Source organism: Delphinus delphis, chromosome 14, assembly GCF_949987515.2.
Source record: "Delphinus delphis chromosome 14, mDelDel1.2, whole genome shotgun sequence".
Taxonomy (NCBI): Eukaryota; Metazoa; Chordata; class Mammalia; order Artiodactyla; family Delphinidae; genus Delphinus; species Delphinus delphis.
The window spans coordinates 43,173,840-43,188,107 of NC_082696.1; the positions used below are offsets into that span (position 1 = coordinate 43,173,840).

Genomic DNA, 14,268 nt, shown 5'->3' on the forward strand with positions numbered 1-14,268 from the left:
TAACTATTATGAAAAAGACAAGATAAGCGTTGGCAAGGATGTGGAGAAAGGGAACCCTTGTGCAGTGTTGGTGGGAATGTAAACTGATGCAACCACTATGGAAAACAGTACAGAGGCTCCTCAAAAAATTAAAAATATAAGTGTTGTATAATCCAGCAATTCTACTTCTGGGCATTTATCTGAAGAAAATGAAAACACTAACTCAAAAAATATATGAACCCTCATGTTCACTTCAGCATTATTTGCAATAGCCCAGACATGGAAGCAATCTAAGTATCCATCAAAGAATGAATGGATAAGAAAATGTATATGTATATGTGTGTGTATATATATATATATATATATATATATATATATATATATTCATTCCACACACAGTGGAATATTATTCAGCCATAAAAAAGAAGGAAATCTTGCCATGTGCAACAACCTGGATGGACCCTAAGGACATTACAGTCAGTGAAACAAGTCATAGATAAAGACAAATACTGTATAATATCACTTATATGTAGAATCTAAACAAACAAACAAAAAACGAGCTCATAGATACAGAGCACAGACAGATTGGCGGTTGCCAGAGGCAGCAGGTGGGGGGTGAATTATATGGGTGAAAGGGGCTGCCAAAAGGCACAAACTTCTAGTTTGTACAAGCTTTGGGGAAGTAATGTACAGCAATGGGGACTATAGTTAATAATACTGTATTATATGTTTGAAAGCTTCTAAGACAGTAAATCTGAAGAGTTCTCATTACAAGAAAAAAATTTTTAACTATGTTTCATGACATGAACTAAAATTATTATGCTCATTTTGCAGTATATACAAATATTGAATCACTATGTTATATACATGAAACCAATATATCACTTGTATCTCAATTAAAAAAATTGATAGTAATTATAAATTTTTGACTGCTTACCATATGCTTCTTCAATGAGGGCACAGTATGGATTAATGCCTATTCCATTCTGCTTACATTCTTGTTCTCCAAGACGTAAAATATTTTCAAGTCCATTTAAAGCCACTTGGACTATTTTAGAGTCCATAACAGTCAATAGGTCACAAAGTGGTTTAATGCAGCCTAAGGCTACCAAATACCTTCAGAGTAATTAAAAAAAGAAAAGTGGGGAAAAAACATTTTAAAAGATTTAAATAAATATTATTTATAGCAATGACATGAAAATATTCTTCAGCGAAATGCTACATAAACAATTAAGTATTCCTATACAATCTAAAACATCAAAAAATTTAAATTTTCACTTACATAGGAACCTGAAAATTCTTACTCTCCTAGTTTCATAATTTAACATAATTAGCAATAAATGGTATTACAAATATTAGAAAAAAATACATGCAAGCAAATTGGTACTTACACCTGTTTTTGCATAGCATATGAGCACTAAGAATAATGGGCTCAAGGTTTATTTTTGGTTTTGATTTTTATGGTTAGTTAGCCCATGAAACACATGGAGTCATATGGGGATAGGTAGAAATGAAGATGGAGAAGACATCTAAATCAAACTTCAGGAAATTTCCCACAAAAACAATTGTAGTTAATGTTCTAAAACATCTGCTATGTTTCAGAAGCATAGACGGCTTCTAGGAGCAAAACAGGCCATGTTGTGAATAATTTTAATAAATAATGATCACAAAAACTATTCTACTCATTTCCTAATGCTTTTTTCCTTTTCTAGTTGTTATTAGCTCCTTAAAGTAACTGATTTGTTCACTTGGCAAAAAGTCCACATTAAGCATTGTCCTGAAGTCCATATTAAATATGCTCTAAAGCCAGGCTGCATGGCTTCAAGTCCTAATTACACTCCTTATTAGTTGTGTGATTTTTGAGTAACTTCTCTGTGCCTCAGTTTCCACATCTTAAGTGGGAATAATAATAGTACCAAACACAGAAGGTTGCTGTAAGAATACTGCAGGTATTCAGTAACAGTTTCCATCCCCCCACCCCCTGGCTTTTTTAAATGTGCATACCTTCACTGGAGCACTCACTTGCCATATACTATTATTACTGTGACTGATCAAATATAATTGCTGAATGAATAACTATCTCACAGAGTTATAAAGTTAAAGAAAAGAAAATACTTGAAAGTATCTGATGCACTGCTGATGCTCAATAATTGAAACGACTTAGCACAACAACTGGCACTCAGTAAATATTAGTGATATGCATGCTGAACCTTATCTGAGATCAAGACTTCTTCCCATATATGTAGAGTTAATGAAATAGTGAAAACTGGCTAGAAAAATAATGATCTCAGTTTGGACACCTGATTCATACTAATACTTTTTTTTTTTTTTTTGCGGCACGCGGACCTCTCACTGTTGTGGCCTCTCCCGTTGCAGAGCACAGGCTCCGGACGCGCAGGCTCAGCAGCCGTGGCTCACAGGCCCAGCCGCTCCGCAGCATGTGGGATCTTCCCGGACTGGGGCACGAACCCGTGTCCCCTGCATCAGCAGGCAGACCCTCAACCACTGCGCCACCAGGGAAGCCCCATACTAATACATTTTAAGGAATAATATACGGAACAGACACAAAGATGAAAATAAATTGAAAAAAATACAACTGTTTATAGGTGGACAAACTTTGGGCCCCTAAGCACATAAAAATAACACCAGCATTAAAAAAAATACAAGTTAGAACAAATGAAAGACCTTGTTTTATTACTGCTTGTATTCATGACACAAATGAAATGGAAATAATACTAATTAAATCAAAGAAGAGGAATGGAAAATAAAAAGCAGACAGATGTTATCAACATGTAGAGATATGAATCTGAGAAAAGAAGATAACAGTAGAAATGAAGGCAATAATAGACAATGATCTCCCAATAAGTAGATTTCAAAATCCTCTACATGATTTGTAAAATGGCATAGCAGACTGACTTCTTGTTTTATAAATTAAGAAATAAATCAAATATGCATTAGAAAATATTTCCTAAATAGTCACTTCAAGAAACCTAAAAAGTCCTGAGTTTCATGAAGGGATCCTCAGAACAAGAAGATTCTGTAGGAAGTCAGGCTTTTATAGAATTGCAAAGTAGAATTTTGCTATCAAGGAAAAAAGAGTAAAAGCAGGGAATTCCCTAGCAATCCAATGATTAGGATTCTGTGCTTCCACTGCAGAGGGCATGGGTTCTATCTCTGGTTAGGGAACTAAGATCCTGAAAGCTACAAGGTGCAGCCAAAAAAAAAAAAAGAGTGAAAGCAGAAGATGAAAAGAGATTTAGGAATTGATAATAAAAATTATAATAAATTATAATAATGATAATAGCTAATCTTAGTACAGACCTTAACGTTTAGGCACCATGCTAAAGCACTTTAAATGTACAAATTACATTTAATTGTCAACATACTACCACAAGGTACTATCCATTACTGAATCCATTTAAAAAATGAAGAAAACTGTGGATTAGAGAGACTAAATGACTTTGTAAAGGTCACACATCTTTTATTAAAGGAACAGGATTTGAAAGCAGGCTGACTTCAAAGCCCATATACCTATTATTTATATTGTTAGTAAAAGAAACAAATAAACAATAAAAGGCTAGAATCAAAAAGCTATCCTAAGAAAAAAAAAGAATAATTTATGGAAAAATAAAAGTGAGACACTATCCATAGGTAAAGCTAACAACCAATTAGGAATGTCTGTTTCAATTTTATTTTAAATAAGTGGATATTTAAATTTATTAGCCATTTTATAAAGTTACATGCATGTGATTTTAATGACCTAAAAAATACTTAATGCCCATGATAGTATATTTTTCAAATTAACACAGGCTTCTTCGATTTTTTAAACCTCTGATTTTTCATAAGTAGTCTGCCAAGGAGAATGATGTTAATTATACTTTAAATGAAAAAAATAAACCACTGTGAATGAATAACTGATATAACAAATGCTGTCATTTCATATTAGAAATGCTTAAGAAACTTAGAAATAATGTTTTAGTTTCATCAACAAATAAAAAATATGTATTATTTGAAATTTTGTCCTATTTACATTTATAAAACAGTTTAAAAAATCTGTTTCACACCTTATCTGTTCTGGAGTGCCTCCTGATGTCGCATTAGTTATCGCCCAAGCTGCTTCTTTCCTGGTGCGAAACTCTGCTTTCTGAAGAATCTCAATTAATACAGGAAAAATATTTGCATCTATAACACCCTGAGGAGAAAAAAATAATCATAATCAATGCAAATACTATTTTAAAAATATTAGGAAGTAGATGAATTTTGAAACTTGTTGGCTTTAAAATGACTTTTTGGAAACACCTTTGGAAATATTTTATTTCCAATCTTCCAACAAACTTTCACATACTTTCTTTTTAAGACTGGAGAATATATTAGCAGAATATAAATTTTAAAGATGATAAAGCACCAACATATGATTGATCAAAATGCATTAGTCATCACTGACTCAAGGAGCTTGATGGGACACTAACAAATCATTATTTAAAAGCTTTGAGAGGAAGATCATTGCCTAACTTATATTTAAGCCTAATAAAATTCAATCCCTTTTTAAAGACTAAATGTCAGGCACGGTACTAGAATGCCTACTACAAGTAAATGTTATTATTTTAAAGGAGGAAAGTCCAGTTTTTAAAACACTTTTCAAGAATCTTTTAAGAATCTTTTTTTAGTAACTCACTAAAAACAAATCACTGATAAAATGCTGACTTTCGCCCAAAATGACTCCTGAGATCTTCTTGTTTTTTCAGATCTGAAAGGTATTTACCTGAATCTGAGCTCTATTTCCAGCAGTGATGTTTGAAACAGTCCAGCAGGCTTCTTTTCTGATTGACTCCTTTGAGCTACTCAATAAGTGTAAGAGACAGGGTAATGCAGAGCAATTTAAAATTACCTAAAACAAACAACAACAACAAAAAATGGAAATAGAAAGTTTTATTGGAGAAAAACTACACAAAAATATACTAATTATTTGGTACAGATGAACCGGTTTGCAGGGCAGAAATAGAGACACAGATGTAGAGAACAAACGTATGGCCACCAAGGGGGGAAAGCAGGGGGTGGTAGTGGTTGGGAGATTGGGATTGACACAGCTACACTAATATGTATAAAATAGATAACTAATAAGAAACTGCTGTATAAAAAATAAATAAAATTCAAAACTTCAAAGAAAAATACTATTTAGAAACACAAAAATCATTCTGCATTAAAAATCATTAACTGCATTGAGAAAAAAGAAAAAAGCAATTCCTCTCAAAGTAAAACTTAAGCACTTGCTGTCTTCTACCCTCCCAATTTGCCAAAAGTTGTTCAATGTTGGTGTAGTGAGGTGCCCTGCTCTCAATCCACTCATCTGCAAATAAAAGCAGCATATTCAGAGGTGTGTCCTTCAAGTTTACAAATACATTCACAGTTCGACTGATACAACTACTTGAAGAGAGATTTAGTGATTGGTCAGCAACCATCCTCTAAGTTTTGCCAAATGAAAAAAATATACAGGGAAAAATATATCTGTCTATCAACATATCTCAAACAGTCTGAAAGTATCTAATTCCATAACTGTTACGAAACCTTAATGTGTATAAGTCTGTTTGTTTCATTAAAATTTTTACTGTTCCATTTTCCATTTTCCTTTTCTAAGTAAGTATAGTCTGCTTTGTCTCTTTACATTCTTTATTCCATGGCAAGATTAATTATGTTCCATTTTCACAGTACCCACAATGATTTACATTAAGTTTACTTGGTTAAAAACATATGAAGCAGTGCACCGAAATTCTGCTCAAAACAGTGTATGTTTAGAAGTGCATTTTATTTTAAAGAGCTATTTTAAATTAATAACTATCAATTTCTAAAGATCTGTTTGATAACTAAGGTAAGTATCTAAATATGACCTTAAAATATTAAAACTGAAAGAATGTAGATTAGAATAAAAAGTTTACTTTATGATGGCAAACAAAGGAGGATTTAATGTTTCAGAGTTTAAGCTTCTGTCTTCAAGAAAGACCACCCCACATCTGAAGTCAATCTGACAACACACCTTTTTTTCTTGACACCTCACCATCCTCCAAGATAGGCAGACAAAGACACACACACACACACACACACACAGAGTTAGTTACCAATCTGGAAATGTTTCCTTGCTATCATTCCTTCCATTCTCATAATCAGTCTTCAATTTACTATAAAAGGCCCTTCCATTTCCAACCCCACTTTTAACCTATTTATAACCAATCACCATCTCACTAGCAGTTTCTTTACCAGTCAAGTTTCACGCTTCTTAAACATAACTCACACGTCTGTCTCTGTACCTACAGTCACATGAATTTCTTCTAGTCTGCTGAAATTCTTCTCCACTTTTAAGATTTAGCTTTAGTTCCAACTCCTTTATAGAATCTACAGAGTTCTCAGCACACTGATCTCTTTTTTAAATTTTTATACTATTTACTGACAAATCAGTTCTCAGCAAACATACTACCTCAGGTAATTTGCTTTGTTTCAATATATATTTTCTCCTCAATTGAACTGTAAACCCCTCAAGAGCTGAACTCCTATCTTGTACTTCTTTACATCAATATAGGTCTAGGATAGTGCTTTCAGATAGAGGTATCTGAGATGGATTGCTTACTATCAAAAATATGCTTACTGTCACATTGTAGATGCCTGCATAATTATGGTAATAACATCTTGATTAATATGTAATCAAGTGGTATGAAACATGATAAACTTCTTAAAGTTCATTATGTCACCAGTTCATCACATTAAAGTCTGAACTCACCTGTGTTTGTATATCATCACCAGTCACAATATTACCAACTGCTCTTAATGCAGGTGATACAACTTTATAATCATTGTGCCTAAAAGTAATAAAAATATGAACTTACATACTATACTAAAATTTAAAGAAAATTTGCAAAAATTGTACAGAAAATTCTTGCATACTCTCTACCCAGAGATCCCATTCAAGTTTCACTAATTATCTCAGTAATATTCCTATAACAAAGAATCTAACCCAGAATCACGTGTTGCACCCATGTCTCTCTAGCCTCTTTCAACTCAAAACAGTTCCTTAGTTTTCCCTTTGACAATCACAAGCTAGTTATTTGGGGGTTTTTTTGTTCAGTGATTAAGACCAAGTTATATGCTTTTGGCTGAGGTCACAAAAGCTATACAGTCTTTTCATTACATAGTATTGGATGGCATATGGTATCTATTTTGTCCATTATAGTGGCACTGGCCTCTGGTCACTTAAGATGGTGTCTCCCAGATTTCTTCACTTTAACACTACTGTTTTTCCCTTTATAATTGTTTTGTGAAGAAATACTACTTTTAGACTATGTAAAATCCCATTCCTTAACCTACTTTCACCATAAGTTTTAGCATATCTTGATATTTATTGTCTGAATTATTAATAATTATTAGTATTGTTGCCCATGATGATTTTCTAATGCTATCACTTCAACTATGTGTCTTTTCTATCTATTGATCTATCTACTTATTTTAGTGTGGACTCATGGATTCCTATTTTATTCAATAAGTTATGTTACTACAATTTATTTCAATGCTCAAATCATCCCAGGTTTAAGCAGTAGGAGTCCCTTCAAGTGGACTTCTGTGGGCTTTTGACATTTCTCTATTCTTTGAGTACTCATTACTTTCTGGGTTCATCTTATTTTTTTCTCAGTCCCAGCCCTGGAGTTAGTCATTTCTTCAAGAACCTGTTAACTCTATGTGGTGGAGAATAGTGTTTAAAAACCAAGATTTATGCATTTGGTGTGCTCATCTTGTTAGTACAGATGTGTCACTGCTCTCAGGCCCCTAAGAGGACACATAACATATATACACATATATTTACATATACATTTTTTTCTATATCTATCTTTTTATGATGAAAGCCATGAGTTCACAGTGATACCTCTATTTCAGATCTAATAACACAAGATTATTTTGGCTTTTCTCCTTTTCATATGTATATCTCCCTTTTCTAAGAATAAGAAGCTGGCTTCCATGATCATAATCTCTCTATATATGACCAGTCTTCTGATCCAGCTAAGCTGCTATCCTATCCCAGAGTGTGTTGGCTCCAACCCCTGTTCCAGCCTGCTTACCTGCTCTGCTCTAGTGGGTGCCATCCTTAACCTGGGTCCTGATCTGATCCCCCTGTTGGATCTGCCTTCCCATCCTCCTCAGATGCTGTCCTCAAGCTAGGGCTACAACCCCTTATCGAACCTCTCTTTTTCTACCATCTACCTTGTTTAGGCCTACCTAATGGTTTTCTGACAAAAGAAGAAAGGATGAAAGATTATACACTTTTTTAAAAGAAGAGGATGAGGAAACTACAATATCTTTCTAAAACAAGTTTTCTTACAACTTTTTAACTTCTTTGTAAAGCAAATCTGTTCTTTTTAAAGAAGGTAGCAATAACAGCCCAGCAAAAAGAAACATGATCTTTAATACAAGTGAAATACTAAATGTTTTTCACTGCACGGACTTATACACAAATTAATTACTGTAATGAACAATTAACTAGATTATTGGTTCTGTGAGAGCAGGAACTGTATTCCATATATCACTAATACATTGCACAAAACTAGCAGGTAATAGGCATTTCATAAATACTTGTTGAATTAAGTCCCGCCCATTCCTGAAGAGATTAAAACTAGTAAAATTCATTAACAAACTGATTAGTTCCAAATAGAGGATATAAGAACTAAGTTTAAGGGTCAAATTCTCAGTATTATAGCTATTCTGCAGAGTGGACTTGGTAGCTTTTCAATCCTTCCTGAAGATATTGATTCTTGAGATGTTTAGAAGGCCATTACTCTAACTGCTAAACTTAAAACACAATCATACACTTATTAACCATAAATTATAGTTACATCAAAAGTTCCACCAATCTTCGACAGACTCCAGAATCAATGACAGCTTGAATTTTATCATTGGATCCATCGGAGAGATAAGAAAGGGCCCAACACACATCTGCTAATACATCTGGGTCACTGCTAAACAACAATCGTGACAGGACATTTAAGCAAGGTGAAACCTGGAAGGGAAGAAAGAGCCAGTATTTAAAATTTTTCTCTATCTAAAACAAAGTTTCTTTAGGAAAATTGTTTCTACTCTGTTTAAAATGAAAATTTAATGCTACAAAAATACCAGAGAAACTAAGACATTCTATTGTTTTAAAATTATGATCATGAAAACTATATATAAATATGAAACTGATTATGATTCCTATTTATCTTATATTGAATAAGATATGTGGTAATTTAAAGTTCTTAAAAATAATTAAATACGTATTTGGGATGCCCTGTCTATGTCCAAATCATACACACACACCCTCAATGATTTAAAAAACAAAGTCCTACAGAGTTCTAGTTTTAAGAAAGTAAAATAAAAGCATTTGTTTCTGGCTTCTCAGAAACAAGGAAAAGAAGAAATAGCAATACAAATCTCATCTTTGAGGAGTCCAGTAGACATTTATACCTGACCACAACTGGTGAACTACAGAAACTGAATTTTGGGGTATCAAGCATAGAGGAGGTTGAAATTAAACACTGGATTGGAAACTATAGAGATTAAGTAAAAGTTACATACTGATTGAATTGAAAACTTCCAGCCCTCTTGCAATTCCCAGCTCCCAGATCTCCAGTGGTATTACCTAGTCAACCCAATCTACCCACCTTCCAATAGGAGAGTGGAAAATCTGTCTCTAGAGAAACAAAACAGTTTTAGAAAACATACTGAAATTTTGAGTTCCTCATAGAAAATATGGTTTTGCTGCCCAATTATCCTACAATGAAGCCCATAAGATAACAAGCCTGTACACCCATCTTCCAATCAGCTTTTTAGTGTCTGCCTCCTGAGTATTTCCAGTGTGTCAAGGATCACCAGATATATGAGGAGAGCCTCCAGTAGGAAAGAGATCAAGACAAACAAACAATAAACAAAACAAAAATGTAGACAGACATCAGAAAAAAGAAAACTTCCAAAATTATAAATCCACAGATAAGAACATTTGCTGAAACCATAAAAGAACAAAATTCTACATGAAGATGAGCCATCAAAGAACAAACAAAATTATTGTTGAGAATATAAAATATGATTGTGGAAATAAAATTTCAAAAAAATCTGAATGATAAAGGAATCTGTCTCATAGAAAATCACAGAAAATTTACTTAACAAAAGTCTTAAGCCCTATTAATGTGATATTACACTGTAAGTTTGGAATATGTAAGTAAACAAAAAAGACCAAGATTCCTAACTCTAAAGAGTTTACATTTTAGAGGAAGATTTTTTTTTAAGTTAATATAAATAATAAACACATATTATGTTAAAAGGTGTTAAAAAATGAAAGTAAAATGTGGGGGTCTGTGGCTGGGGGATAGTGATAGATTACACTAAATACAGTAGTTAGGGTAGAGCTCATGGAACAGGTAACTTCTAAGCAAAGACTTAAAGAAGAGGGAATTAGGTAGATATTAAGCAGTGTTGTAGGGCAGTGGCTCTCAAAGTGTGGTCCATGGACCCCCTTGAAAACTTTAGGGGGTCTTTAATGCCAAAACTATTTTCATAATTATACTAACACATAATTGGCCTTTTTCATTTTGTTGACATTTGCATGAAAAATATAAAAGAAATGGTGGGTGTCATACAGAGTGAAGTAAATCAGAAAGAGAAAAACAAATACCGTATGCTAACACATATATATGGAATCTAAAAAAAAAAAAAAAAGGTTCTGATGAACCTAGGGGCAGGACAGGAATAAACATCCAGAGGTAGAGAGTGGACTTGAGGACACGGGGAGGGGGAAGGGTAAGCTGGGAAGAAGGGAAAAAGTAGCACTGACATATATACACTACCAAATGTAAAACAGATAGCTAGTGGGAAGCAGCTGCATAGCACAGGGAGATCGGCTAGGTGCTTTGTGACCACCTAGAGGGGTGGGATAGGGAAGGTGGGAGGGAGGCACAAGAAAGAGGGGATATATGTATACATATAACTGATTCACTTTGTTATACAGCAGAAACTAACGCACATTGTAAAGCAATTATACTCCAATAAAGACATTAAAAAAAAAAAGAAAGAAACGGTGGGTAAAACTATCAGCACATTTGCACAAATCAAAGCAGTGATACCAAAATGTACCACAGATCTTTGTATTCTTCATGTCCACACACTTGTAGTTAAAAGTGGGGAGGAAGAATAACCTTGAAGAAGCAGTAAAAATTACTGATTTTATTAAATCTCAACCCTTGAATATATGTCTTCTGAATATATTGTGAGATAAAATGGGGAATACACATAGAACACTTCTGCATATCAAAAAAGTAAGATGGTGATCCCCAGGAAAAACACTCATTTGAGTTACAAGCTGAATTAGCTATTTTTTCCCATGGGAATATCATTTTTACTTAAAAGACTGTTAATCGTTAGTCTTAGATATTTGGCAGACATTTTTTTTTGGAAAATAAAGTGAGCCTTTCCATTGTATATCTTTTGATTTTATGTATGTGCAAATATTGTCTAGTCAATAAAAAAAGTAATTACTAAAAAAAGAGTAAAGTCCCTTTAATCTCTAAAACTCTATAATAAGGAGACTTAAAAGTTTATGTAGACAGATTCCTTAATTTTTGTATTTTACAAATACCTTACTAAAGTTTGGAGGAGGATTTTTGCCTCTACATAAATTTGAGAGGGCCCATACTGCATTTCTGGTTGTTGTAAGTCTGTTTGAATTTGTTAATAACCTGCCAAGAAAAAGAAAAAAGGAATTGTCACTTTACATTCATTTTTCCTCTTTAGCTGTTTTCTACTATCATAACATAAAAATTCTTAATATATTTTAGAAGGAATTCAAACCGACCTGGTAAAATAGGAAAAGGAATTTTAAAAAATTCATTATATTTCCAGAAACAAAAATAAACATATCACAGCTCTATTTTGAAAATTTTAAAAATATGACCTGAATGGATTCTTACAAGATATAAAACATGTTCAAAATAAAGAGTGCTATGGTAAACTGACTTATTAATTTCTATATATTTTAAAAAGAGTATATTATTAGATTACTTTTTTTAACCGTGAAAATAATACACTATACAAATTCATGAAGTAAGAACTACAGAGTCAAAGTGAATGAAGATCAGCTGTTGAGAAGAGAGAGTTTGTTTTCTTCTGTTTTGTTTTAAACAGATTGCCTATCTTAGTATTTTCATCTGCAACCTGCTATCAACCTGCTAGAAGTACAGAGAACCTAGCTTTAAAAAAAATTCTTGTTCTGGAGTGACTTCAGCAAAAATGGTAGAGAAGGGAACTCTGGGGGCCTATCCTTCCCCAAAACACCAAAAAAATTTTGCAAACTCTGTCAGAATCAACTTTATCAGAACTCTCCAAGAAAGTAAAAGTTCACAATAAGCAAGTAAACTTTTAATCAGGAAGCGGCTGAAATGTGGTAGGAGAGCTTTCTGGCAATATAACTTGCCTTTGCCCAATACCCTCCCCAGCCTGGAAGCAGCCTTGAAGACAAAAGCTGGAGTTCCCACTGTGAGTTCTGGTTCCAAAAGGGGCTATGGAGACTTGTTTCCAAGGAATTGTGTTTCTCTGTTTTGACCTGTCTGGGTACTCCCTGAAGGACCAATGAAGGGCTTGCCTTTGTTTTGCCTAACCAGGAACTCTCTCATTAAGATGAATGTCTGATTTGTCATCAAAAACCATGGAGGACAGAAGGCAATAATATATTTGAAGGGCTGAAAGAAAACTGTCAAAGAAGAATTCTATATCCAGCAAAATTACACTTCAAAAATGAAGGAACAACAAAAGCTGAGGAAATTCCATCACTAGTAGATCTGCTTTATAAGAATAACTATAATAACTAAAATGTCCTGAAATAAAAGGACAATAAATAATGACTCAAGGCCATATGAAGAAATAACATAACTAAAAATAACTACACAGGTAAATGTAAAAGGCAGTATTATTTTATTTTTGGTTCATAATTTCTCTTTTTTCTATGATTTAAAAGATACATACATAGAGCAATAATTACAAATCTATGCTAACAGGCACACAATGTTTAATAATGTAGCTTGTGACAACAGTAACTTATTGTACGACAGAGATGTAAAGGAACAGAGTTTTTGTATAATATTGAGACTAAATTGGTATAAATTCAAAGTTGTTGTTAGTTTAAGATGTTAGTTGTACTCCTTAGATCAACCATTAAGAATGTAACTAAAAAATATACTAAGAAAGAAATGAGAAGTAAATCAATACAGTATATTACCAAAAAAAAGAAAAATCAATTAAACACAAAAGAAGGCAAGAAGGAAGGAACTGAGGAACAAAAAAAGATTTAAGCCATAAGACACATAGAAAACAACAAAATGGTAGAAGTACTTCCCCATCAGTATTTACACTGAATGTAAATGGACTAAACTCTTGACTTAGAATTAAAAGGCAATGACTGGCAGCATGCATTTAAAAAAAACAGAAATAAACAAAAACAATTCATGAACCATCTGTAATGCACTCACAAGACACTCCTTTTATTTATTTATTTATTTTAATTTGTGTGTGTGTGTGTGGTACGCGGGCCTCTCACTGTTGTGGCCTCTCCCGCTGCAGAGCACAGGCTCTGGACTTGCAGGCTCAGCGGCCATGGCTCATGGGCCCAGCCGCTCCGCGGCATGTGGGATCTTCCCGGACTGGGACACGAACGTGTGTCCCCCATATCAGCAGGCGGACTCTCAACCACTGCACCACCAGGGAAGCCCAAGACACTCATTTTAGATTCAAAGATACAAACAGGTTGAAAGTGAAAGGGTGGCAGAAACATTCCATGCAAGTAATAATCCAAAGAGAGCCAGGGGAGCTATACTAGCATGAGAAAAATGGATTTAAGTCAAAAATTGTTTAAGAGATAAAGAAGAACATTATATATTGATAAGAATGACAATCCATCATGAAGTTATAACACATAGCAACAGAGCAAGCATACAAAGCAAAAATTGACAGAATTGAAGGGAGAAATAGACAGCTATAGAATCATTGTTAAAAACCTCAATATAGGGCTTCCCCAGTGGTGCAGTGGTACACTCCATGTTAGATCACAAAGCAAATCTGATATATTTTCAAAGATTGAAATCATATAGAGCACAACGAAATGAAACAAAAAATCACTAAAAGAAGGAAAATTGGAAAATGCACAAATATGCGGAAATTAAGTAACATACTCTTACACAACCAATGGGTCAAAAAAACTTCCAAGGAAATTAGGAAATACTTCGAAATAAATGA

The 14,268-nt window shown here is 33.6% G+C and overlaps 1 protein-coding gene across 1 annotated transcript in view; it reads right to left on the bottom strand.

Moving 5' to 3' along the window:
• Positions 1-14,268, bottom strand: part of KPNA5 (karyopherin subunit alpha 5) — a 49,065-nt gene that overhangs the window by 7,399 nt on the left and 27,398 nt on the right. The window contains exons 8-13 of the mRNA XM_060030045.1: positions 11,621-11,720; positions 8,850-9,013; positions 6,749-6,827; positions 4,742-4,867; positions 4,044-4,171; positions 917-1,095 (exon numbers count right to left, since the gene is read on the bottom strand). Of these exons, the coding sequence (XP_059886028.1) occupies positions 917-1,095; positions 4,044-4,171; positions 4,742-4,867; positions 6,749-6,827; positions 8,850-9,013; positions 11,621-11,720 (776 nt within the window). The remainder of the gene's footprint in view (positions 1-916; positions 1,096-4,043; positions 4,172-4,741; positions 4,868-6,748; positions 6,828-8,849; positions 9,014-11,620; positions 11,721-14,268) is intronic.